The following is a 26249-nucleotide window of genomic DNA, read 5'->3' as shown; positions in this document are numbered from 1 at the left end:
GTGCGTACGGCCCAGTACATCACTGGGGCCAAGCTTCCTGCCATCCAGGACCTCTATACCAGGCGGTGTCAGAGGAAGGCCCTCAAAATTGTCAAAGACTCCAGCCACCCTAGTCATAGACTGTTCTCTCTGCTACCGCACGGCAAGCGGTACCGGAGTGCCAAGTCTAGGTCCAAAAGACTTCTCAACAGCTTCTACCCCCAAGCCATAAGACTCCTGAACAGCTAATCATGGCTACCCGGACTATTTGCACTGCCCCCCCACCCCATCCTTTTTACGCTGCTGCTACTCTGTTAATTATTTATGCATAGTCACTTTAACTCTACCCACATGTACATATTACCTCAACTACCTCAACTAGCCGGTGCCCCCGCACATTGACTCTGCAACGGTACCCCCCTGTATATATAGCCTCCCTACTGTCACTTTATTTTACTTCTGCTCTTTTTTTTCTCAACACTTTTTTTTGTTGTTGTTGTTTTATTTTTACTTTTTTTGTTTAAAATAAATGCACTGTTGGTTAAGGGCTGTAAGTAAGCATTTCACTGTAATGTCTGCACCTGTTGTATTCAGCGCATGTGACCAATACAATTTGATTTGATTTGAACTAAGAGCACCAACCTCTGCTGGAAGCTTTTAGTTTTTTAACTAGATATTTCACCTTCTTAGCCAACCTGGTCTCAGAGCATTTTGTATGATTCTGTACGTAAATTCGCGAAACACTCCATTTAGTATGATATGTTATGTTTGGTATGGTTACATAAGACAGATGGCTACTTAAGGTAAAAACGAAAGAAGGGTGGGTGGTTGGTCGGGGCAGCTGGGTTGGCGTTGTTCCAAAGATTGCGAGCTCCAATCTCATCACTGACAGCTTTAGCATTTTATCTAATTAGAAACGTACTACCTTTTAGCTACTTTGCAACTCTTAGCATGTTAGCTAACCCTTCCCCTAACCTTAACCATTTTAGCTAACCCTTCCCCTAACCTTAACCCTTTAACCTAAACGCCTAAACTTAACACTAGCCCAGGGTTCTTCAATTCCGGTCCTGGAGGGCCGAAACACCTCTGTTTTTCATCCTCTCCTTCTAATCAGGGGCTAATTCAGACCTGGGACACCTAGCTAGAATCCGTAACATATCATACATTTAGCAAATTTGTAACATATTATACTAATTGTAATTCGTAACATATACGAAATGCATGATGGACATCCACAAATTAATACATAACATATGAAACTTAACATATCATACCAAATGGAGTTCACGGAATTACGTACAGAATAATATGAAATGCTCTAAAACCAGGTTGCAACAGCAGGTGGAACGATAGCTCAGAGCCTAGAGCCATATGTCAGAGGAATCTATCCTAAAAGCATAGCACACTTGTATAGAATCCTGACAGAGCCTATTTAGATGTTTTGTCTTTCTCAAACAGTGATTGTAAATGAAACCGCTCTAGCAGTTGTTATTGGTAATTATCAAATTATGGATCCAAAGTTTTTTGTTAATATGTAAAAGTGAGTTTAGAAAGTTTCATTCAAACCCAAAGCAAAGTTGACAAGCACTTACCACGTGATAAAATGACATTGTTTGATCCCTCAGTCAGTGGATCCTGCTGTGGCTTCCAAAACATTGACCTCTGCTGGACACTACTTTCAGACTTAGTCTAGATATTCTTCTCTGTTTCTTACCTAACAGGTGGATCTGCCTATAGAGCGGCGAGTGAGTCTCTTGCCTTGTGGAGGCACAGGATCGAATCCCTGTATAGATTACACATTTTTGTTGTAACTTTTTATTTGAAACACTGGCAACAATGTATTTCTAACTTTTAAATGATGAGTTTCAATAAGCATAGGCTCTTCAGTTTTTTATTTAATATCCTAAATCACGCAATGGAGCCACCGTCTTTTGTAAATGTTTTGTTTGTAACAAAAAATCTATGTTGCTTGTTTCAAAGCATAGACAGTTAGTTTCAAAGTAACATTACCATGTGATCAATGACGTTCGTAGCTTCATTTGATCACATGCTTTTTCGTTGCAAAATGAGATCCCACTGATTTCGCCGTGGTACCGGTGCTTTTTTCGATGCAAAGTTGCTTTCAAACACCAACCTCTACTGGACACTGTATTTACACATTTAGTTACATTTCTTCCAGTTTATAGCACCTGAAAGGTAGCTCAGCAGGTAGGGACGGGGATTTGGGATCAGACACCCGCATAGGCACAAAATCGAATTCTGGCTATGGTTGAATTTAAAATAATTGTGAAACCACACTATCTTCCCATTGTTGTTCAAATAATTAGTTATAATAGTTGTATTAGTGTAGCCTATGCTAATCTTTTGTCATCAGCATCCTAAATAATACCACGGATGCACAGTTTTTGTCTTAAATAAATTGAACCTGGAAGAAAAAAGGGAAACATGGATGTGGGATGCCTATCCATTGCGCCATGACGTTTTGATGGATGCAATTGGAAAACAAGTCTATGTAAACATCAAACATGCTGATATTTATTCCTGACCAGCAGATGTCACTAATTTGTATTGTGATAAATGCTCAGAGTAATGAACCGTTTATTTGGCACAATTTTGGAAAAGGGTGCAATTGCATCCCTCAATTCGGGGCGTTCCTGCATGTTGGCATTCCTGCATCTGCAGGAACCCCTCTATACTTCTATTGGTCCATTTTTAAGTTAGGACAGGCGGAAGGCGGGGGCGCTCCAGTAAAGTAGATGGCTGTAATGCACAATAACGTTGGATGCCAGCCGCCGATCAACCCCACAGAAGAAGGGGCGGGGGCGACACCGGTAGCTAGCTAGCCATACACCGGTAGACAGTGTCATTCGCCCCCACCTTTGTGGAAATGATTAACTGTACTGTCTTTGTAAACTCTACTCTCTGGTGTCCAGGAGCTGCGTCAGTACCTGTCTAACCTGGCTGACCAGTGCAACAGTACGAGTCATGGGGTGGACATGCCCCTGGTGGTCATATTGGACAACCTGCACCACGTCAGCTCTCTAGGAGAGGTCTTCAATGGCCTGCTCAGCTCCAAGCACCACCACTGGTCAGTACGCACACACACACACACACAGAGACTCACACACGCAGAAACACACAGACACACACACAGGCGCGCGCACACACACAGGCACACATACAGGCATACACACAGGTGCATGCACTCACACAGTGTTTATTTGCTTGCTCTTAATCTTCATTGTATTGCCTTGTTTGTTCTCAGTCCTTATATCATTGGAACAATGAACCAGGCTACGTCATCCACTCCCAACCTGCAGCTTCATCATAACTTCAGGTACATCATATCTATAATGTTCTATGTGTTACTTTTTTCAGTTACAAGATAATGTTATTCTCTATTCTGAAATGTCAAATGTAATTGCTGTGTCATGTATCCGCCACAAGATGGCAGTATTTAAACATTGATATCTCAGTCCTCTGCCTAACCCTCACTTGAGGAGGTCTATTTCAACAGTAACTGATCACCCTCTCTGCTGTTGTCTGTTTCCTGTGTGGGTGTCCTCTCTAGGTGGGTGCTGTGTGCCAACCACACTGAGCCAGTGAAGGGCTTCCTGGGTCGGTTCCTGAGGAGGAGGCTGATGGAGACAGAGATCAGCAGCCGGCAGCGCAACGGTGAGCTGGTGAGGATCATCAAGTGGATCCCTACTGTCTGGCATCACCTCAACCGCTTCCTAGAGTCCCACAGCTCCTCGGACGTCACCATCGGTAAGATCCACAGGAAATCACATTCATCTTCTTCTCTTCTTTTTTTATTACATAATCTGGCCATGTTTTTGACATTATGATTTAAGAAATAGATGACTAGACTGTACTTGAATGAATACATACTTTTCAATTGTATATTTGAGATTTGTCAATAAAGAAAATATATATGGGACAAGATTGAAGGTTCTATTGAATGAAAGGGATGTTCTGTTGACGTTTGTCTGTCTCTCTTCCTCCCAGGGCCTCGCCTCTTCTTATCTTGTCCCATGGATGTGGAGGGATCCAGAGTGTGGTTCACAGATCTGTGGAACTATTCCATTATTCCCTACATGCTGGAGGCTGTCCGAGAGGGGCTGCAGGTACAATGGCATAACGCTTGAAATGTGGCATCAATTTACATTTGTAGTAGCACAAGCCCTTTTAATAATGGTTAGTAAACTAACACACAGACACAGAGAGATACTACATAGAGTATACTGTATGTATATACAGTACCTTCAGAAAGTATTCACACCCCTTGACTTTTTCCACATTTTGTTGTGTTACAGCCTGAATTTAAAATTGATTAAATTGAGATTTTTTTGTCACTGGCCTACACACAATACCCCATAATGTCAAATTGGAATTATGTTTTTCGAAATGTTTACAAATTAATTAAAAATGAAAAGCTGAAATGTCTTGAGTCAATAAGGAATTCAACCCCTTTGTTATGGCAAGCCTAAATAAGTTCAGGAGTATAACATTGGTTAATAAGTCCCATAATAAGTTGCATGGACTCACTCTGTGTGCAGTAATTGTGTTTAACATGATTTTTTGAATGACTACCTCAGCTCTGTACCCCACATATACAATTATCTGGAAGGTCCCTCAGTCGAGCAGTGAATTTCAAACACAGATTCAACCACGAAGACCAGGGAGGTTTTCCAATATCTCACAAAGAAGGGCACCTATTGAATATCCCTTTGAGCATTGTGAAGTTATTAATTACACTTTGGATCAATACACACAGTCACTACAAAGATACAGTCGTCCTTCCTAACTCAGTTGCCGGAGAGGAAGGAAACCGCTCAGGGATTTCACCATGGTGACTTTAAAACCGTTACAGAGTTTAATGGCTGTGATAGGAGAAAACTGAGGATGGATCAACAACATTGTATTTACTCCACAGTACTAACCTAATTGACAGTGAAAAGAAGGAGGCCTGTACAGAATAAAATATATGCATCCTGTTTGTAACAAGGCACTAAAGTAATACTGCTAAAAAAAATTACAAAGCAATTAACTTGTTGTCCTGAATACAAAGTCTTATGTTTGAGACAAATCCAATACAACACATTACTGATTACCACTCTCTATATTTTCAAGCATAGTGGCTGCTGCATCATGTTATTGGTATGCTTGTAATCGTTAAGAACTGGGGAGTTTTTCAGGATAAAAAAATTAACGGAATAGAGCTAAGCACAGGCAAAATCCTAGAGGAAAACCTGTTTCAGTCTGCTTTCCACCAGACGATGGGAAATGAATTCACCATTCAGCAGGACAATAACCTAAAACACAAGGCCAAACTGGAGTTGCTTACCAAGAAGACAGTGAATGTTCCTGAGTGGCCAAGTTACAGTTTTGACTTAAATCTGCTTGACAATCTATGGCAAGACCTGAAAATGGTTGTCTAGCAATGATCAACAACCAATTTGACAGAGCTTGAATAATTTAGAAAATAATAATGGGTAAATGTTGCATAATCCAGGTGTGGAAAGCTGTTAGAGACTTACCCAGAAAGACTCACAGCTGTAATCGCTGCCAAAGGTGATTCTAACATGTATTGACTCAGGGGGTTGAATACTTATCTAATCAAGATATATTAGTGTTTTATTTTAAGTTTTTTACAAATGTTCGGATTCTTCTTCCACTTTGATATTACAGAGTATTTTGTGTAGATTGTTGACTAAAACTGATAATTAAATCCATTTTAATCCCAATTTGTAACACAACAAAAAGTAAAGGGGTGTGAATACTTTCTGAAGACACTGTTTATAATAAACTGACACACATGTACTGTTTTCAAGGAAAATATCTGAGCAGTTAGTATGATTCTGTCGGTCTTCTAGCTCTATGGGAGGAGAGCTCCGTGGGAGGATCCAGCACAGTGGGTGATGGAGAGCTACCCCTGGGCAGCCAGCCCCCTGCAGCACGAATGGCCCAAGCTGCTGCAGCTCCGGCCAGAGGACATAGGCTTTGATGGATACTCCATCTCCAAAGATGGCTGTCCCAGCAAGCAAATTCCCCAGGGAGACACGGACGGAGACCCCCTGGTATGTTGATATAAGGCCAACACCTCCTGTTAACCCAAATATCAGTTGGATTTGGAAATATTCAAGAAAGTCTGTTTGGTATGGCATTACACAATAATCCTGTATGTGATGATGGACTGTATGGACAAAGGTTTGACTTGATATTTGTATCCAAGAACATACTCTTTAAAAGCACCTTAATGAAATACTATCTATGGCTTTATGGTTAGCATGAGTGTCTGTATGTAGGTGACAACCTATCTGACCTCTATAATCTCCACAGATGAACATGCTGATGAGGTTAAAGGAGGCAGCCTACTGCTCCGGCAGCACTCAGAGTTACGACAGCGACTCCAACAGCAACCAGGATCACCATGAAGACACCATGCTGGACTCATCACTGGAGTACACACTATGAGTCTCCCTCTGTCAGAAAATTCACTCTGGGACACATCCTAAATTGAGATACCTTTGTGTTAATCATCCATTGATCTGAGGTTCAATGTTCGGTTATGTATTTCAAGTTTAATGAAAAAATGTATGCACTCACTAACTGTAAGTCGCTCTGGATAAGAGCGTCTGCTAAATGACTTAAATGTAAGTTAGAATTTGGACTTCTGCGACTTCATGTCTTTATGCAGTCAGAACATATTATATACCAATTGGAACTCACTATTTACACTGTGTACTAATAAATAATATAATAAATATACTTACTGGGTGCTGGTAACCCGAGATGAAAATCCCAGTCAAAGTTCAATAACCTGAAATAATTTTAACTCAGTATTTCTACTATTTTCAGTGTTTATTAGGAGTATGTTTACAGTCACAGGCAAAGATACTCAACCATATAAATGAATGACATAGTTTATGATACATCAAACCAGTTGCCTTGACTGTGACCTGACCTATGCTATAGCTATGTGGTCCAAACTGAGTAGCAAAAACTGTACATACATTCACTCAGCTTCATAGAGCTTGACCTGTGTGCATTTTCTTAGTGGAGAGGCACACACCATGGTGGACATCTTTTTGGTGTTTAGCTTTCAAATGATGCCTTGCTACCTATATAACAAGGGTGGTCACATGCATTGACAATGCCTTTGATGTTCTTGATTTCTATAGAGGCGGTGCAGAGTTTAGGTGCTTTGATGAAAATTAATCCTGATCATTTATGTGCGGCTAGCTGGTAACGAAAAGGTCTAGGCTTTTGTTATGGATATCTTGAAATCAGTGATACTTTTAGGATTTTTGGTGCTCACCTGGGGAAGATGAGAACTTTATACCTCATGAGCGTTTCAAATAGTATCCCAAAAGCCCCTGTTTGTATTTTGTTCCGCTCTAGACAGAGCTCCATCCCTGCATGAAATGTTCCAACGCAGTGTTTCCCTATATAGAGGCACATTCAACATGTAGACCCACATCTGAAAGGTCCCTGGCTAGAAAATAATCCGAGCGACTGCATGGATTTGAGACGGAGGCTGGCGTGTCTAGTCGCTCACTCTGAAGAATTAGCGCTGGTTCCATTTGCATCCAGTGTTAATGGGATCCTCAGTGTTGCTGTATTGGAGTAACTAGGCTTTATTCCCTCATAAGATGGAGTATTCTCAGAGCGGCTTACGCTACTATGAGGTACCACTTTGGTTGCGCCCCCTCACAATGTCCCCATTATCTGCCAGTGTTGTTGCTGTTCATCCCCTGAGTGTTCTTAGTAACAAATTCTATGCAACATTCATTTGGAACTTTCGACTGAAACCAAAACAGTTTACTTGTATTTTTAAGGATTGTCGAGATTTGTATTGCAGGTACATTGATCTGTGAATATTTTTGCGAGGTTTGAATTTTCACTAGCATATCTTACAGGCGTGTAAAGGGTGGTGCAAGCACAAATCGAAATGGTTGTTTGTATTTTCTTGGTCCCACACAGTTTGGATGTTGGAATGATGTGAAAGGTATGCTATTGAATCTAGTGGTTGATAATTGTTTAATAATTATTTGATATGTGAATTTGGTTTATGTATATTTTTATTTTGTAATGTAAAGATGTAAATATCTGATCTGAATTTTTTTGAAATCTTTTACAGAACTATAGAGTAATTTGTGTAGCCCTACAGTTTGGTTTCCTCCATAGGTTGTTCCTTTTTCTATAGTAGTGAAAAACCATGAGATTGTCAGAATAAATCTGGTCACGATACTGTGCTTTCCATCTTTCATATGTTTTATTCATAGAGAAATCAATAAACCAGTGTTTATTTATTAAAGTTGTTTTAAATGGTAAAAGTTTTATTTGACCTCATGTGGTTTTAAATGTTGTTCAGCAATGTTCAGTGTGTTAAACTCATTTCAATTGTCTCAACTCAGTAGCATTGTTGGAAATAATGTAATTTTCAGTTATTATTTAGGCTACCAATGGGACTGGCATGTCCTGGTTTATAGCCCTATACCTGCCATCTGTAGAAGTGTGTAAAACCAGGATGGAGAGTTTTTCATTGTCAGTTCTAAGGCAATAGAAGACACTGTACTCTCTCATACTGACCTCTGTCTTTCTTATGAGAAGAAAAACAGAAAAGCAGTGACAAACCTTGTCAATCATTGTTTACTTTTTATAGTGGGAATATAATGAAACTATTTACATGTTATTCTGTTTGTTGGACTATTGTCAAGAAAGCAGCAGTTGTTCTTTACATTTCCTAGTTTTATTTGAAAAAATACTCTCAAAGTACAACATTTAAACAAAGCATACAAATAATATATTTATTTTTAAGTTATAGATTTAACATCTACATAGATTAAAGGCAATGCATCTAATATAAGCATTTAAGTCAGGTATAATCCTCTTGGTATAAAAATGGCCCTTACAAAATATGGTACAAAGAGCAAAAGCTGCAAAAATACAGCTAATTTACTAAGTGAATCCCTTAATAAGTACAGAAATATCTACCACAACCAATATGAGCCCTTACATGTACATATAGGCTAGGTGAATTGGTAATATCACGGACAAATAATGTGCTCAAGTTAAAGGATGCATGGATCTAATTTGGGTAATAATGTCTATATAAAATATACTCAACAATATATGTGATCAAACAACTTTATACAAACATAATGTATGTATTATGTACAATTAAGACACTGTAATCTCTTCCTCCTCTGATTCTGAGAAGTCGGAGTGCTTGCTGGAGTTGCAAGGCGAAGAGAGGTGCGACTCCACACTGTTCAAAAGTTCGCGCTCTGATTGAGAGCGGCAGAAGGTCGCGCGCGGGCTGAACGCGTCTACCTCCTCCTCGCAAGACTTTTTCCCGACGTCACTGAGGTCCGGGTGGGGGTTCATTTTAGTTGGAAGGGTTTGCTCCCGGCAACCTCCGGACGACAACAACTCCCTCTCTTTGCAATTGCGCCATTTCATTCTTCGGTTTTGGAACCATATTTTCACCTTGAAAAATACATTAAATATTATAAGGCTATCTAATCATGGTTGATTCTAATAACAATATTATAACATGCCAGTAATCAAAATATACATAAAGATTATGTTTTACATTGATGTGTGCCTATTGGTCTTATTCACTTAGTCTACTGGTTGTTTATGTATTTTGGTTTTATTATTTTTTACCTGTGAGTCTTTAAGCCCAAGTTTTGCAGCCAGCTTCTTTCTGTCTGGTTTGCTGATGTATTTCTGTTTCTGGAACATTTTCTCCAGGGCTTTGCGCTGGACATCAGAGAACACTGCCCGTCGTAGCATCCCCCTCCTGGGCTTTCCTCTTGCAGCCAGCGGCCATGAAAAGGTACCGGGGATAGGAACCACTGAAGAGGATGCTAAAAGTAAAGAAAAAAAACATACAATTAGCATTGCATCATTTCATTCCAGAAAATGCACACATAGGCTAACAAAGTAGCCTAGCTTAACAACATAGCCTAGCCTTCTTTTCTTCAGGGAGTGGGTGGAGGGATAAACGTGCATAAAAGCGAATTATTTCGTAGTCTAAAGCAAAGTCTCTCGAAGTCTATAAATATTGACGGGTTTTTTGTTCTTAAGTTCTTAAATGCAGTCCGTTTGAATGAATTGGCACGAAGCAGCTAATTAGCACATTGCTTGGTCCCTTATAGCATTGGTATGGTAAAAAGGCAGAGTATCCCTTTCGAAAGCCCCAATGAAAGATAGAGGGGCTGATGAAGCGTGAATGGTAATTGTGTAGTAATGAACTAACTGAAAGAGGCTTAGGACAGGCCACTAAAGCCATATATTACTGCCATTAAAGAGATTTACACTTTCAAACTAAACACAACCGCATGCCTAGATCATCTGGGCCCGGTTTCCTAATAGCGATTCCTAATGGCTTACCCGCAAATCACAGATTTGGCACATTACATTTTACATTTTAGTCATTTAGCAGACGCTCTTATCCAGAGCGACTTACAGTTAGTGAGTGCATACATTTTTCATTCTTTCACACATCATTGCGCACATGTTGTTACACATCATGAAATATATTGAGGCAGAAATTACATGGCCTAGGATACAGTAGCCTACAATTAGCAAAAAATAACTACATTGATTGAACATGACATTGATTTCAATAGCCCATGATTGAAAAATATAGGCCTATGTATCCTACTGTATTTATATTTGAATGCGGTCATCTCGGTTTTCATTTTAAGCCTATTTTTATCCTACGCGTGTTTGTAACAACTGCAAAGACATTGGCAACTTTGTATTTGTAGGCAACTTCGTTCTGAAGTTATCTGCGGTCACAGAGAGACAGATAGGGCCTACACATCTTGATTATATGTTTAGTGGAGATCCTCTGTGTATAAAGTGACGCTCTTAGCTGTTCTACGTGGTCTGAGGCAGTCGGTAAATAACGAGCGTTTTCAATTGCAACTTTAGTTTCCCAAAACTATAATGATGGTTTTGGGAAACAGCTCAGAGATGTAGGTCTCTATTCAATCTGTATAGCTGAAGCGTTACAGATTGCGCGATATAGGCTACATTTAAAAGTAATTTCCTATTGAGCCGACATATGCAGCATTTACCTGAATGCAGTCTTGACTATCACGGGAACATTGCCTTTAAATTTCAATCAAGCTGTAACGCTGAACTTCCGTGAAACGGATTGAATAGAGCCCTTTGCGATGCTCCTACGAAAGTTCTAACGATGAACTTAAGCCTTAACATGCTTTTGGGAAATTGGGCCCAGGAGAATAGCCTACTGATGGCTGGGCCCTATTTCTGACCCATAATTTTCATTAAATTAACACAAAAAGCTATTCATAAGGCTGAAGTTGTTTTATTGCTCTCAAAGGAAGCCGTCTAAACCCAGATCTGTACCATATAGCATAGCAATTTTAGATTATTCTTATCACTATCTTTATTGTTGGCTATTCGAAAGCCAAAGGATATGTGAATTCACTATAACTGTGTGGGAAATAATAAACGTATTCTTAATGTTGAAATATTTAACAGCTAGCATTGAAGCATTAGCTAGCCTATCATTACATTGTAATTGCATTAGTTCAGGATCCTGTGCTATTTATTGTTTGCTAACTTTAGATTTCTCATAACAGCACTATCCATAAACATGCACAACACTCTATGTGGTCTTGTGAGAATATTGAAATATTGAATAGCCCCTAATGGGGAATTAGTCCATGACTGGTAAATGCCTATCAACAGCATGTTTAAGTCAACGCTGGGTCTCTGTGTGGCTGCCCGGAGGGAGCTGACCAATTGGTCATGGTGCTGAAAGCTTTGTGAGTTATCAGTAGCTAAATTCACTGGCTCGGTGGGAAAAAAAGCAATGAAGAGACGTCAGCAGCTTCCTTGTGAGAGGGGATCCGCCTCAAATTTAGACCATGACAATTCCGGCTAATTTGTAGATTAGGGGAACTGATGCAAAATGTCAGCACTGCTAAATAGGGCATCAAATTGGCGAGACTGATTCCAAGACGTTCTACGACTTCCAACCTCTGAACTAATGATTGTATTCCCCTTAGGTTCAACTAATAAAGGCAGATTGTTATTAGGTGCAACAACATCAGCTGAATACATGGGCATGACAGGGTTAAGTGGATTTACCTGGAAAATATGATGCTCTAAGGAAGGGATGAAACGATCCGTCAAAATATGGCAGAGGGAAGGCTTTTGCGTGCATGGCATGATGCATTGAACGTGGAGAGGATGCTGTGATTAAAAATGAAAGAAACATTTACATTAATTGACTGTCATTTCGTTTTGTTAAATCATATAGACAAAATATATATAATCTCCATGCATTGCATACATTCAAAGCCCTGCATAACAGGTGGCCTGTTTAGGCAAAATTCACTCTAACAAAGTTTACATTAGCCTATACTTTCACAATAATCTTACCGTTTCTCGTTGATGGTGCTAGGATGGCATTAACTCCAAACTTCAGATAGTTAGGGTCGTGGTTGATGGAGAGTGCGGTTTGAGGAGAACCCGTTCTTGTCTGTGCTAAAGTGGAGATGACAGCCTGGTGAGTGTGATGACTGCAGGTCAGCGTGGTGGCTCCTGGTGCCAGGGAAGACACGCTGGGTGAGGGAATCATCCGGTGCAAGTAGCTCACTGGCCGGCTGATCCGCAACAGGTCCTCCACCAAAAAGCTCGAGTGGGCGGAGAAAGCTGAATGCAAGGACTGAGGCAGAGAGAGAGCCGCCGGAGGTCGAAGTAGACTGGAGCATATAGCGGGAGGCGCAAGTGCACTAGGGAACATCATTGCTCAGTTTGGGTGGGTAAGGAAAAGTAATTGTAAAGAGCCCTTTCTCACTGAAGGAGTTTCCCTCGCCTATAGGATCCAAGTGGAAAGACACACAGTTCTCTTCTGGCCCTTCCCTTTAGAAGAAGGTTTTTATAGTGGACCTTTAGCAAAGCTCTTTCGAAACTGACAGCCTAACAATGAAGTTCAGTAAAGTTCTCGACGTGAGTTTCTTTCAGGGGAAATTCAGTGCCTCCTGATTGGTCCGAATAAGCAATTTATGATTGGATGAGACTTCATAAGCAAAGACTAGACAATGTCCTTTAACAAAGAAAGTGTAGTCATCAATTTTGCATATACTTACCACTCTGGTATAACTTTCACTGTGATAATTGTGGCAGCACACATACTAATTAAAAATGTTATTTTTAAAGGACTCCAAACAACTTTAGTCTGTGAATACGGGGTTTATAAAAGATTATATATTACATTCATTTGAGCACCTAACTGCATAATGTCTTTAGTTTCCGGCTTGTTAGAAGAACTGTGATAATATAGTGATTCCCTCATTTCTATTAGGATGCGTTGCAATGTGAGACAATTTACATGACCACAAAAGTTGATTGTAAAATGCCATAATTGTAATTATTTATAAATATTATCCGCATTCACTTGTATTCAAAATATTGTTGTAATTAGGCTATTGTTTTATTATTAGGCTATTATTGTTATGATTATTATGATGATGATAATGATGATGATGATCATAATTGTTATTGTTTTTGTAATGATTAAGAGCCTACTGTATTATAATTTTTTGTATGACCATTTTCTCTTGTTACATTTGTTTTTGGTAGCAGATTCAGTAGGATATTATGAGCACAATAGGCTTTGGCATCTGTACCAATCAGTTTTTCTCATTGGAAATCAGACAGGTTTCATGTCCGAGCATTTTAACGGGTGTGTTAAAAACTGGTGATCTGAGAGATCCCGTTTCATGTCGCTGGTCCCGCTGAAAATAATGTGCAGCTCTGGCCATGGCGCTCTTATCTCTTATCCATGAAGTAACTGTCAAACTCTCAACTGTTTTTCTTCTTACCCTGACGCAAATCTTTCTGGGAAATCGTTCTCAGCTTGATATCAATGGGCGGTTAGTCTCATTCTTTAATGACATTGCATTTGTGCTGTAAGACACCATTAGATGAAACGGTTTTGAATTGAATGACTGAATTTATTCAAAATAACTGTTGTATACCAGTGTGTGCCTTGGAAATGTGTGTCCTATTTCTTGGAAGACCAAAACACAGGACAAAAAAATAAGCACTGAGCCTGCTGAGCCTAATTAGATGCATATTATATTTTAACAGTCATTATAAGATTTATAAGGGACGAGAATGAACCCTATGATTGAACTGTAAAAAAAAAAAAAAAAAAAAAAAGGACATAGGGCCTTTTTATTTTAAAATTCATGATAGTTATGTATAGGCCTAGTCATAAATCACCAATAAACCGGGTAGCCTATAATATGACAGCTATAGTTTACAGTGCTGTCATTCAATTATTGTCAGATAATATTTTTAAGAGTTAAAAGTTTAGAAACAAGTTGAAACAAATAGATGCAGGGCATGACTTTTTTTTTACAAGCTCCATAAGTTTTTCTTGCACGGTATACTGCCGGTAGAAAGGGAGACATTGTTCAGAGTGCTAGGTCAGACGCATGCTGGGCCACACGTGGGTTCGTTTTATTGTAGTATGTCAAAGTAAAAACGTTTCAGGATAGCTTGCAGGAGGAAAATGATAAACGCCCATTGATGAAATAGATTATAAAACAGGGGGAAAAGTTAACAAAAGAGTTTATTTGAGGAAGATTCTATTTCGAAGTTATTTTCTGTGTGATCCGACAGGAGAGATGAATCCTGAGACCTGTTGGCTAAGACCTGTAACTAATGGTGTTTGACTGCTGCTCTCTCGGTTTTGTTCTCCTAAGTCCTAACCATTCATTTTCAAGTGGCTACCTCTCACATTTCTTTCTGAAGAGTCAACTCTTCTGCTTTGAAAATGATGGGGAAAGAAAGCCCGCGTGTGTCCTAAGTAATGGCGTAGAAAGTAGATCTCCATGAAATTATGCTCTATAGGAGCTTCCCAGGAAGATAGATGCAGGCACTGTAAAAACAGCAACAACAAAAAACACCCACAAATCTAGTTGTTTCAACTAATTATATTAAGTAATTGGTTCCACAACCTTTTTTTTTTGTTTACTAAACTTTTCGGTCAAAGTGTTACCTGAACTTCAAATGTTTAAATTCAGGTAACACATGACCAACCAACATGAGAAAATGTAGACAAAAATTATATCATTTTAAAATAATGTGTTTGCTCAATTCATATGTTCATTAAACTAAAAAAAGGCTACAATGGTTTCAACTTACATATTTGACACACATGATTACATTGTTCATGTATACAGTAATTATTATTCAACATGTCTTCACCTGGGATTTGAACTCACAACCTCTTTGTTCATGGCATTCCGATCTTCCTGCTACACCCCCATGTCTGTGTAGATTATCAGTTAATCTATCTATTCCCTCATTATTTATTTGATTTACTTATTTATAGTTGTACAGTTGTCTAATGGTGGAGCATATTACTCTGTTTCAATGTTACTCCTTCACTATGATAAATAAATAGCTTTTCTTGATTGTACTTTTAACAGAGCTGAGATTTACTTTGAAGTGCACCAATACAGGTGAAATCAGTTATTGACACAGACATAGTGGGGTAACAGGAAGTTTGGAATACTGTTACCTAGTCAGTTGCACTCAACCGAAATGCGTCTTCCGCATTTAACTCAACCCCTCTGAATCATAGAGGTGCGGAGGGCTGCCTTAATCGATGTCTCACGTCATCGGCGCCTGGGGAGCAGTTGTTGGGAGTAACTGCCTTGCTGAAGGGCAGATTTTTCCACCTTGCCGGGTCGGGGATTCAAACCAGCAACCATTCGGTTACTGGCCCAACGCTCTTAACCCCTATGGCTACCTGCCGCTCCATGAGGTTGTGAGTTCAAATCCCAGGTGAGGACATGTTTAATTGCTTACTAATTACTTTATAAATTAACATGCACAATGTAGTCAACGTGTGTCAAATATGTAAGTTGAAAACAAGGCTGTGGAACCAGTTACTGAAAAATAGTTGAAACAACTAGATTTTGTTTACAGTGTGGTAGCCTACTTCCATAACTAACAACAACATTAATGGTAAGGATTTTAAAATATATTTGACAAATTATCTCACACTAGTAGGCTACCAACTATCCTTCTGATCCAGCTGTCTTGCATGTTACGCAAGCAGGGTCGAATTAGCTTATTTGGTCTATTTATCCTATTTTCAGGTTAATACCATTGGGCTATGGATCTTTTATGCAAAGGAGCCATGGCAATAATAACATCGCCAGAAACACTTCCACATGAACACAAATAAAGCCTACTCTTATCTTTTCAGACTATTGAATAATGTATTTATTAGGGCAGAGGCAAACTGTAGCCAAACCCATATTAAGACACCTTAACACAGCACCCACCTCCACAGAAAAAAAACATCACTGGTTTGTTCAAAGTATTTTATTCTTTCACGATCCCTCGAAAATCCCCCTATTGTACAAATCAAGCAGATGGTTTGCAGGAAATATAGCTTAGCCCCAGTGACCGAAACTAATTTCTACTAGCTTTCCAAGCCTGGCACGATTGTTTTCTCTTTACCAAATAGAGATAAAACATCTGGTCGGTCGCTGAATTAAACAATTTTAAAGATTTAAACCAATCTTTAAGATATTATATTATGCACCCTCACCACCCCACGCTCATTATCCGTTGACACAAGAGGTGGTTGCATTCAAATTAAAATGATCCAGTCTTAACACTGCCGCATAATTATTTGAACCGTTTAGCCTACTAGAAAAACTGTTTTAAATTCAGGTAATTAAGTAAATGTTTGAACATTTTGATTCCAAATATATTGCCTTCTTGCAACCTATTTTTTTGTTTATCCGAATATATTCGACTCTTTACCTGACTTTCACTCTGCCGCTCTATTCAATATATTTAAGAGTAGCCAATTTAGTGAGCAGATGCCCTCATTTGCATTTAGACAAATTACATTATTTTCCTTTAATCAAATAAATACCCTAATAAGGAGAGTTTTTGATCATGATTGCAGATTATGACTTAATTCAGGGACATTTAAAAAATGCAATACTACCACATCTGTTAAAAAGTTACATGGGCTATTATTGGTTAAATATTTAAAAGATAATCATCAAGTTTAAATTGTGTTTTTGCATGGTATTTATTTTACACGCTGCTTTGGAGATGGTCTTAACACCTTCGCTAAGCCGCCTCCTTGCGAGGGCTCTCCCACTTCAAATCTGGCTCAGCATCTGTTTCTGACTAGGATCCGGCCACTGCGGAACATTGAAGGGATTAGGAATGACCTAAAATACAGAGAAGCTCTGACAAGCATTACATCGATATTAACTTTGCATTAAACATAACCCCCCGTTTTCAAACGGATAGAGGCACAAGTCCAACGGACAAAGCGTTTCAGTGTGTGTTGCTCTCAATGCACCTGTTCCCCAATTTACTTGGTAGCCAATCTGTGTTTATGAAGGCTTTCCTTTGAACCGCTTCCAGTGTCAGTTAGTCCATTCTATGTCTGGTCATATATTCATAATGATGTTTTGCTTAGTTAACTACTTAATATGCACCACTTAATCAATATATATACAGTACCAGTCAAAAGTTTGGACACACCTACTCATTCAAGGGTTTTTCTTTATTTGTACAATTTTTTACATTGTAGAAAAGTAGTGAAGACATCAAAACTATGAAATAACACATATGGAATCATGTAGTAACCAAAAAAGTGTTAAACAAATCAAAATATAGTTTATATTTGAGATTCTTCAAATAGCCACCCTTTGCCTTGATGACAGCTTTGCACACTCTTGACATTCTCTCAACCAGCTTCACCTGGAATGCTTTTCCAACAGTCTTGAAGGAGTTCCCACATATGCTGTGCACTTGTTGGCTGCTTTTCCTTCACTCTGCGGTCCGACTCATCCCAAACCATCTCAATTTGGTTGAGGTCGGGGGATTGTGGAGGCCAGGTCATCTGATGCAGCACTCCATCACTCTCCTTCTTGGTAAAATAGCCCTTAGACAGCCTGGAGGTGTGTTGGGTCATTGTCCTCTTGAAAAACAAATGATAGTCCCACTAAGCGCAAACCAGATGGGATGGTGTATCGCTGCAGAATGCTGTGGTAGCCATGCTGGTTAAGTGTGCCTTGAATTCTAAATAAAACACAGACAGTGTCACCAGCAAAGCACCCCCACACCATAACACCTCCTCCTCCATACTTTACGGTGGGAACTACACATGCGGAGATCATCCGTTCACCCACACCGCGTCTCACAAAGACACGGCGGTTGGAACCAAAAATCTCAAATTTAGACTCCAGACCAAAGGACACATTTCCACCGGTCTAATGTCCGTTGCTCGTGTTTCTTGGCCCAAGCAGGTCTCTTCTTCTTACTGGTGTCCTTTAGTAGTGGTTTATTTGCAGCAAATCGACCATGACACTGTAACCTTTGACCTACTCCAGAGGACTGAGATGTTTTGGAACAGATATGGCCTCCTTTGTGGACAAAATTGTAATCCTGTCATAAGCAATAGTGGTTACCTATGTCTAACTAAGTGCAAAGTAACTAACCATTTATTTTGTTTTCTTTTACTCTGTTTGGTTGTGGTATGGTACATTAAAGTTCACAACACTGAACTAAACACTCAATTGAAACAAGATGAAGAAAAGTCTTTCAACTGCAGTATGATTTAACACTGTGTTTTCTTATTGACTAATGGAATTTGAGGTTAATCAATCATTTTTACTGGCTTTGCTGTTGCTGGTGGTGCACCATGGTAACTCGATGTTGTGACTGTTTGTAATGCTTCATACCATGGGAAATCCCTTCTGGAATCATGGTCCTTGTTCTGTTTTCATAGGGCAGCCATAGTGGGCTAACACAGGACCAGAAAATGCTTTATTTTCCTGAAAAATGGAATGACACAATCATAGTTTCCAGTGACATCTACATTGTTTTGAAGTTGTATGGCAAGATTATGCTTTCATCCAAAAGTGTACACCTCCCTTGTATAAACAATACATTATATGCTGTAATAACCTGAGTACATTTAAAGGACAAATCCACTAAAAAACTATATTTGAGTATTCTTTTAATTAGTCTACTGTTAATACAGTCCACTGTTTGCATGTCAGCTGATATTGGACTTTCAAGAAGCAAAGTGTTACTTGCCATATAATCATGATGATGCAAAATGCATGGCTGAAACAATCTGAACAAATATGCCCGTGATGCTAACATATATGGGAAACATTTGCCTCAATATTGGCTTTATACCCTCCCTTAGCTCAAATAACCATTTCAATTCAAAACTTGGTTATTTTCTCTCATTAAGATAGATGGCTGAAAACATTGGGCTTTTGGAAACACTCATAGAATGCTCATTAGTCTTAAATCAGTCATGGGAGCTCAGGGGACGTCAATGTGGCAAACATATTTAATTCGAATTCTAATCTCTTTGGGCCTCATAACGTTCCACTGCCTTGCTGGATCTTTAGGGAGCTCTCTGCACCTGGCAGGTTGTTTAGAAAAGTATTGTAAACGCCTCTGGTTAAAATGTGCTCCACGAATAAAACCAAAGAGCTGCCACAAAGCGGGGAATCTTTGTGGTTGTCAACACCAGTTTAAATTAAGGGCTGGTTGCTAACCCCTCGGTCATGCTAACTGGAGCATTATTCTTGTTGATCATTATAATGTGCAGGGGCGTCGTGTACCTAAAAAATCTGAGGGTGCACAAAGTACGTGAGGCTTTTTTCAAACACCTGAAACAGCTTTATCCTGCAATCTAGAGTCATAATCAGTATGCTTAATTCTATGTAAAAAATGTATATTTTCTGCATATATAAGCATACATTCTGAGCTGTCTGTATCCTCCTGACTGGTGGTTATATTTTTAAAGAAACGAAATATGCTTCTCTGCATCTCTGCTAAAATCTGGGTAAAAGATTGAAAGGAATGTGAGTCTTATTCAATACATTAACTTAATGCTTGCTTTTCTAAAGTCTACCAACCTTGCCAGCAGGCATGCCAGTTAAGATACAGGTAACTGCCAAAATAATGGAAACACTTGAGTAAATGAGGGATGCAAAGTATATTGAAAGCAAGTGCTTCCACACAGGTGTGGTTCCTGACTGAATTAAGCAATTAACATCCCCTCATGCTTAGGGTCATGTATAGAAATGCAGGGCAGGCCATTATTTTGGCTACCATGGCTATGCCCCCATAGGACAACAATGTCCCCATCCACGATGGGTCACTGAATGGTTTGATGAGCATGAAAACAATGTAAGCCATATGCCATGGCTGTCTCAGTCACCAGATCTCAACCCAATTGAACACTTATGGGAGAATCTGGAGAGGCGCCTGAACAACGTTTTGCATCAACATCAACAAAACACCAAATTATGGAATTTGTCATTGAAGAATGGTGTCGCATCCCTCCAATAGAGTTCCAGACAATTGTAGAATCTATGCCAATGTGCATTGAAGTTGTTCTGGCTCGTGGTGCCCCAACGCCCTATTAAGACACTTTATGTTAGTTTTTGCTTTATTTTGGCAGTTATCTGTAGTTAGGCAAGCTAGCTAACTTGATTGATACCCTGAAATGGCTCCTTCGAAACTAGTTATGAGGTTGGGAGATTTCAAATCAAATCAAATATTATTTGTCACATACACGTGTTTAGCAGATGTTATTGCGGGTGTAACAAAATGCTTGTGCTTCTAGCTCCGACAGTGCAGTAATATCTAACAAGTAATATCTAACAATTTCACAACATATACCCAATACACACAATGTGATGAGGTGATGTTGAAGGAGTCAGGCGCAGGAGGGTAAATCACAGAATAACAGGCTTTATTCCGCAAACCACAGAGTACGCAGTAACGCGTCAAAACACTCCAGTGCGCAAAACAGGCGCACTGGAATATACAAGGCACACTGGGAAATATCCCGGCGATACAAAATACAAGGAGCTCCACAGAGCTTCACTACTCTCCACAATAAACAATCACACACAAAGACAAGGGGGCAGAGGGAACACTTATACAGGTACTGATGAGGGGATTTGAACCAGGTTTGTGTAATCAACAAGACAAAACAAATGGAATGGTGAGATGAGGAGCGGCAGTGGCTAGAAGGCCGGTGACGACGAACGCCGAAGCCTGCCCGAACAAGAAGAGGAGGCAGCCTCAGGAGGAAGTTGTGACACACAAATCTAAGTAAGGAATGGAATTAAGAATATATACATATATGGACGAGCAATGACAGAGCGGCATGGACTAAGATACAGTAAGATATTATAGAATACAGTATATACATATGAGATGAGGAATGCAATATATGTAAACATTATTAAAGTGACTAGTGTTCCATTTCTTAAAGTGGCCAGTGATTTCTATAGGCAGCAGCAGCATCTAATGTGCTAGTGATGGCTATTTAACAGTCTGATGGCCTTGAGATAGAAGCTGTTTTTCAGTCTCTCTGTCCCAGCTTTGATGCACCTGTACTGACCTCGCCTTCTGGATGATAGCGGGGTGAACAGGCAATGGCTCGGGTGGTTGATGTCCTTGAATATCTTTTTGGCCTTAGTGTGATATCGGGTGCTGTTGGTGTCCTGGAGGGCGGGAAGTTTGCCCCCGGTAATGCGTTCGGCAGACCGCACCACCCTCTGGAGAGCCCTGCGGTTGCGGGTAGTGCAGTTGCCGTACCAGGCGGTGATACAGCCCGACAGCCGACAGGATGCTCTGTCGGGCTATAAGCCAACTTCATAAAATTGCTAGGTGGCTAGTAGTATTACAGAGAAACAACAACAACAACACCAATTATTTTATTGTAAAATCATTGTAAAATTAAACAGGAGAAATCTGAGGGGGCACATGCCCCTGTGTGCCCCCTATGGGCAAGATGTCTCTGATAATGGGAACATATTGGGAAAACCTTCTCAATAAGATGGCACACAAAAAGAGCCCTGAGTCCTTGGAGGGAAGAGTATTTTTTAAACCTGAGCGCTTGTATGGGCTGACGGGGCTGCAGTGGGAGTTTGGGCACATCGACACAATCTTTAGCTTTGTTTTAGGCCTGAACTTGGAGAGCTGAGGAAAGCACCTTGTCGAAAGGGCTCTTTTGAGTTTGGCTGATGGGTTGAGCGTGGGGGCTCTGCAGTGGCAGCGAGGGAGATTGTGTACCAAGGAGGAGCTGGGTTGTTCTCTGGCCACTTGAATGGGGGACGCTAGCGCCTGTTGGCTGGATGGTATTGATGTGGTTTAGCCGAGTAATCGGATTGAAAGTGAGCCATGGTATTTATGTCAGTTCGCATTTCGTCAAGTGCATAATATGCATGGCCGCGGCGTGGGGATTCTGTATTGAGACTTTGCCCTGCAATTCAGTTATAGAAAGCCAAAGACTCATTTAATTCAAATATAATTAGAATTTAACCGTTTACCGATTGATATATTTGCATAACTGCAAAGGCCCTTTGCCTTTTCTGTGTGTGAGTGTGTCTTTCTCTGAAGGGTTCCCTGGCCTAGCCCCTGTAAGTGTAAAGTGTAATTGGAAGTGTATACTATTCATGTACTTTAGGAGGAACAGGGTTTCTCACAGGGATAATCAAAAAGGAGGTGAAGGAGAGGGAAAATTCCAGACAATGACATTTCACTTTTCCCACTAAAGGAGCAATAATGTCAGGCTAAGGCAAAGGCTAAGACACAGCTTAACAACAGTGTAATACGCCTGAAGTGCTGTGAATCTCACGTGATATCATTTCACCAACAATAGTTTGTTGTTGTTTTTATCAACTTTACAGTTTTTCTTATATTTGCTGAAAAGTATAACATATATGACTTATTTTTTCTATTTATTTATATTTTTATAATGACCTCAGGATTTGAGGTAGGAGGCTACTTGTCTAAATATGATCATTTTTAATGGAGTTGATTTTTTGTTATTATACAAATGGAACAAGGAAATATGATCAGTCCTTAATCCACTTGTATAAAAACAAAAAGGGAACTGCAACCGGAAGTTTCCAAAGCCACAATTTCACGCAATATCTTGTGATAACTGTCATTCATTCAAAGACCTGGTTAGCACATGCATGTTAAGCTGGGGGGGAAAACCAAAGTAAAAAAACAATAGCCAATAGAAAGGTGAAAACACAATTGAATTGAGTAAGGTTTGTTTGGTTTTGCAATCCCTACAAATAGCAACAGGTCCCACTGACATTAAGAAATATATGGTCTCAGGAATTAAGCTTTCAGTTCTGGTTCTGGAGTACAGTATGGTTTATGACCCATCTGTTTTATTTTCACAGACACAGAGAAGGCCTATCGAAAGGCTGGGTTTACCTAAAGCCCCTGGGTCCATACATGTGAACATTATACAAAGTTTAAGTTTAAACTTTTTCTCTGTCTCAAAACGCGCATCAGCCAATTGAAATTGTCAACGTAGTTGCACGTGATAAAACACTACATGTTAGCTCTTGTCACGCCCTGGCTCTGGGGACGCTTGTATGTTGAGCCAGGGTGTGAGTGTTCTTTGTTTATTCTAGTTCATGTATATCTATGTTGGCCAGAGAGGTTCTCAATCAGAGGCAACGAGTGTCAGCTGTTGCTGGTTGTCTCTGATTGGGAACCATATTTAGACAGGCTGTTTTCCCACAGTGTTTGTGGGATCTTGTTCCTGTGTAGGTTTGTGTTTTACACCTTTGGACGTCACGTATCGATTTGTTGTTTTGTTCGTGTAATCATTTAATAAATAAGTATGTTCACCTTCCGCGCTGCGCCTTGGTCCTCCTCCTTCAGCGAACGTGACAGCTCTTCCCATCAGATAACCTGGAAGACTTAGCTTTATATGCTAACCTGAGCAGCTGGACATGATTATTTCTAGTAACAAATTCTGCATCAGCCAATTACAAATGTTGATGTAGGTGGACGTAATTTAACACTTTTTCATGAAAACGTCCTTAACAGAGGTCAAATGGCATGATCTGATAATCAAAGTTACAAAAACATGAACTGGACAAATAGCTCACAGGGTAAGGAGACTGGCTATTGATAATTTTCACCGTTTGTGGTAAGTTTGAATCCCAGGTGAGATATAGTTTTACCTTTGAAATGTAGAATTATATTTATTGTGTTAGTGTGATGCGAAGGGAAGTGCTGCCAACACCTTGAAAATGAAGATTAAGAATAAATTGAGGAGCTGCATCTTTCTTCAGCCTTGTAGACAAGCACACTGCTAATAATCAAGTTTATTCAGTCTAGATACTGTATATTACATGTAGATGTCTAGGCCTACACTTACAGTACATGAACAAGATTTTATATACGTTATTATAATCATCCACGTCATCACATATGCATTATTTGAATCAAGCATCGAGGACCAGCAGTGAACAGTGTTTTGCTTCACAAAAAATCTTCACACAAGGGGTTGCAAACCCACAGTTAATGTGCCCTGCAGATTTCAAGTGAACCACTTTAGCGATGTGTGCCACCTGGAAGCGATGGTAATAGTGGAACATGACAGCTATTTTGTTATGTACAATAAACTTACACAGAGTGCAAATTATGGGGGAGACATGAGCTCCTCTTAAGGCAACAAAAGTCAAACTTTGGTGGGGGGTCTCTAAATATTGATAATTTCACCAAGACCTGCGCCGACAGCAAGAGCATCAATCTCACCAGAGAAAGCATCCAAGCGAGCGAAACAGCGGCCCTCTTTTTGGCCAGACAGCATCAGATACATGGGCTAAACATACAGAGACAGAGGGGTGCTGTTTCGCTCGCTCAGATGCTTTCTCCGGTGACATTGATGCTCTTGCTGTCGGTGGGCATCTCAGTCAAATTATCAATATTTAGAGAGGAGCTCATGTTTCCCCTGTAATTTGTACTCTGTGTAAGTTTATCGTACATAAAAAACAAAAAAAACATGTAGAGCCACTTGCGAATTTAAGGAAAATTATCAAAAAAATAATTCATTCGTTTTTGTTCTTTTTTTATTGTTCCCATTTTTGGGGAGGCATGGCTTACCTTGGCATCTGTGAACACATACCACTGTAGTAGGCTTAATGACAATCGCCAAATGCCACTAATGGTTTTTGTAACAGATGTCTCTTTCCATTCAGCAAATGGAGGGGATAAATGTGCGCAGCCGCAGATAACCTACCTTTTGAAGTGATTTGTTTGACAATCAGATGAATTTAATTAATAATTTTTACCGTTAAATGACATGTATTTACTATTAGGCCCATCAAAAGAAATGTGTGCACATGCACCCAATAGAGGCTCCCACGAATGTCACGGTATAATTCGCACTCTGAACTTGTAAGAACCTGATTTCTAATTTTTGCATAAAAGCAAATGGACGTGTGTGATAAGCATAAACGTAATATTTTATCATATATGCGAAAACATGTATTTTTAATTTTGTCTAACATTAGAACTAGTAGCTAGTAGCCTGTCAAGGATGCATCATGCAATATTGGCACACTACATTTTGTTACAGACCAAGACTAACAAAAGTAAACCTTGAATTTGGAGGTTTAAAATATCCCTCTCATGGCCAAGTTGACCTATTTTTTAAAAATGCCATTGGTTGGAGGACACAGTTGAAGTCGGAAGTTTACATTCACTTAGGTTGGAGTCATTAAAACTAGATTTTCAACCACTTCACAAATTTCTTGTTAACAAACTATAGTTTTGACAAGTCGGTTAGTGTTTACAGACTGATTATTTCACTTATAATTCACTGTATCACAATTCCAGTGGGTCAGAAGTTTACATACACTAAGTTGACTGTGTCTTTAAACAGCTTGGAAAATTCCAGAAAATGATGTCATGGCTTTAGAAGCTTCTGACAGGCTAATTGACATCATTTGAGTCAATTGGAGGTGTACCTGTGGATGTATTTCAAGGCCTACCTTCATTTTCAAACTCAGCGCCACTTTGCTTGACATCATGGGAAAATCAAAAGAAATCAGCCAAGACCTCAGAAAAAAGATTGTAGACCTCCACAAGTCTGGTTCATCCTTGGGAGCAGTTTCCAAACGCCTGAAGGTACCACGTTCATCTGTACAAACAATAGTACGCAAGTATAAACACCATGGGACCACGCAGCCGTCATACCGCTCAGGAAGGAGACGCGTTCTTTCTCCCAGAGATGAACGTACTTTGGTGCGAAAAGTGCAAATCAATCCCAGAACAACAGCAAAGGATCTTGTGAAGATACTGGAGTAAACAGGTACAAAAGTATCTATATCCACAGTAAAACGAGTCCTATATCGACATAACCTGAAAGG

At 39.7% G+C, this 26249-nt stretch overlaps 2 protein-coding genes across 2 annotated transcripts in view; one reads left to right on the top strand and one right to left on the bottom strand.

The window, feature by feature from the left end:
* LOC311137270 (neuron navigator 2-like) overlaps positions 1–8236 on the top strand; it is a gene marked incomplete at its 5' end in the record, with an annotated part of 107931 nt that extends 99695 nt beyond the window's left edge. Inside the window, 6 exons of the mRNA XM_084171669.1 lie at positions 2913–3067; positions 3245–3316; positions 3551–3747; positions 3988–4106; positions 5856–6059; positions 6322–8236. Of these exons, the coding sequence (XP_084027795.1) occupies positions 2913–3067; positions 3245–3316; positions 3551–3747; positions 3988–4106; positions 5856–6059; positions 6322–6456 (882 nt within the window). The 3' untranslated portion in view covers positions 6457–8236. The remainder of the gene's footprint in view (positions 1–2912; positions 3068–3244; positions 3317–3550; positions 3748–3987; positions 4107–5855; positions 6060–6321) is intronic.
* A 149-nt stretch (positions 8237–8385) lies between these two features.
* Positions 8386–12778, bottom strand: LOC311137271 (homeobox protein DBX1-B-like; the record flags this gene model as incomplete). Its single annotated transcript, XM_084171670.1, has 4 exons — positions 8386–9474; positions 9655–9857; positions 12118–12222; positions 12412–12778. The coding sequence occupies 4 exons, from the start codon at positions 12776–12778 to the stop codon at positions 9166–9168; spliced, it is 984 nt and encodes a 327-aa protein (XP_084027796.1). The 3' UTR covers positions 8386–9165.
* Between the last annotated feature and the right edge of the window lie 13471 nt (positions 12779–26249).

Source organism: Coregonus lavaretus, assembly GCF_964263955.1.
Source record: "Coregonus lavaretus genome assembly, chromosome: 11".
Classification (NCBI taxonomy): domain Eukaryota; kingdom Metazoa; phylum Chordata; class Actinopteri; order Salmoniformes; family Salmonidae; genus Coregonus; species Coregonus lavaretus.
This window is presented reverse-complemented; position numbering and strand designations above follow the sequence as displayed.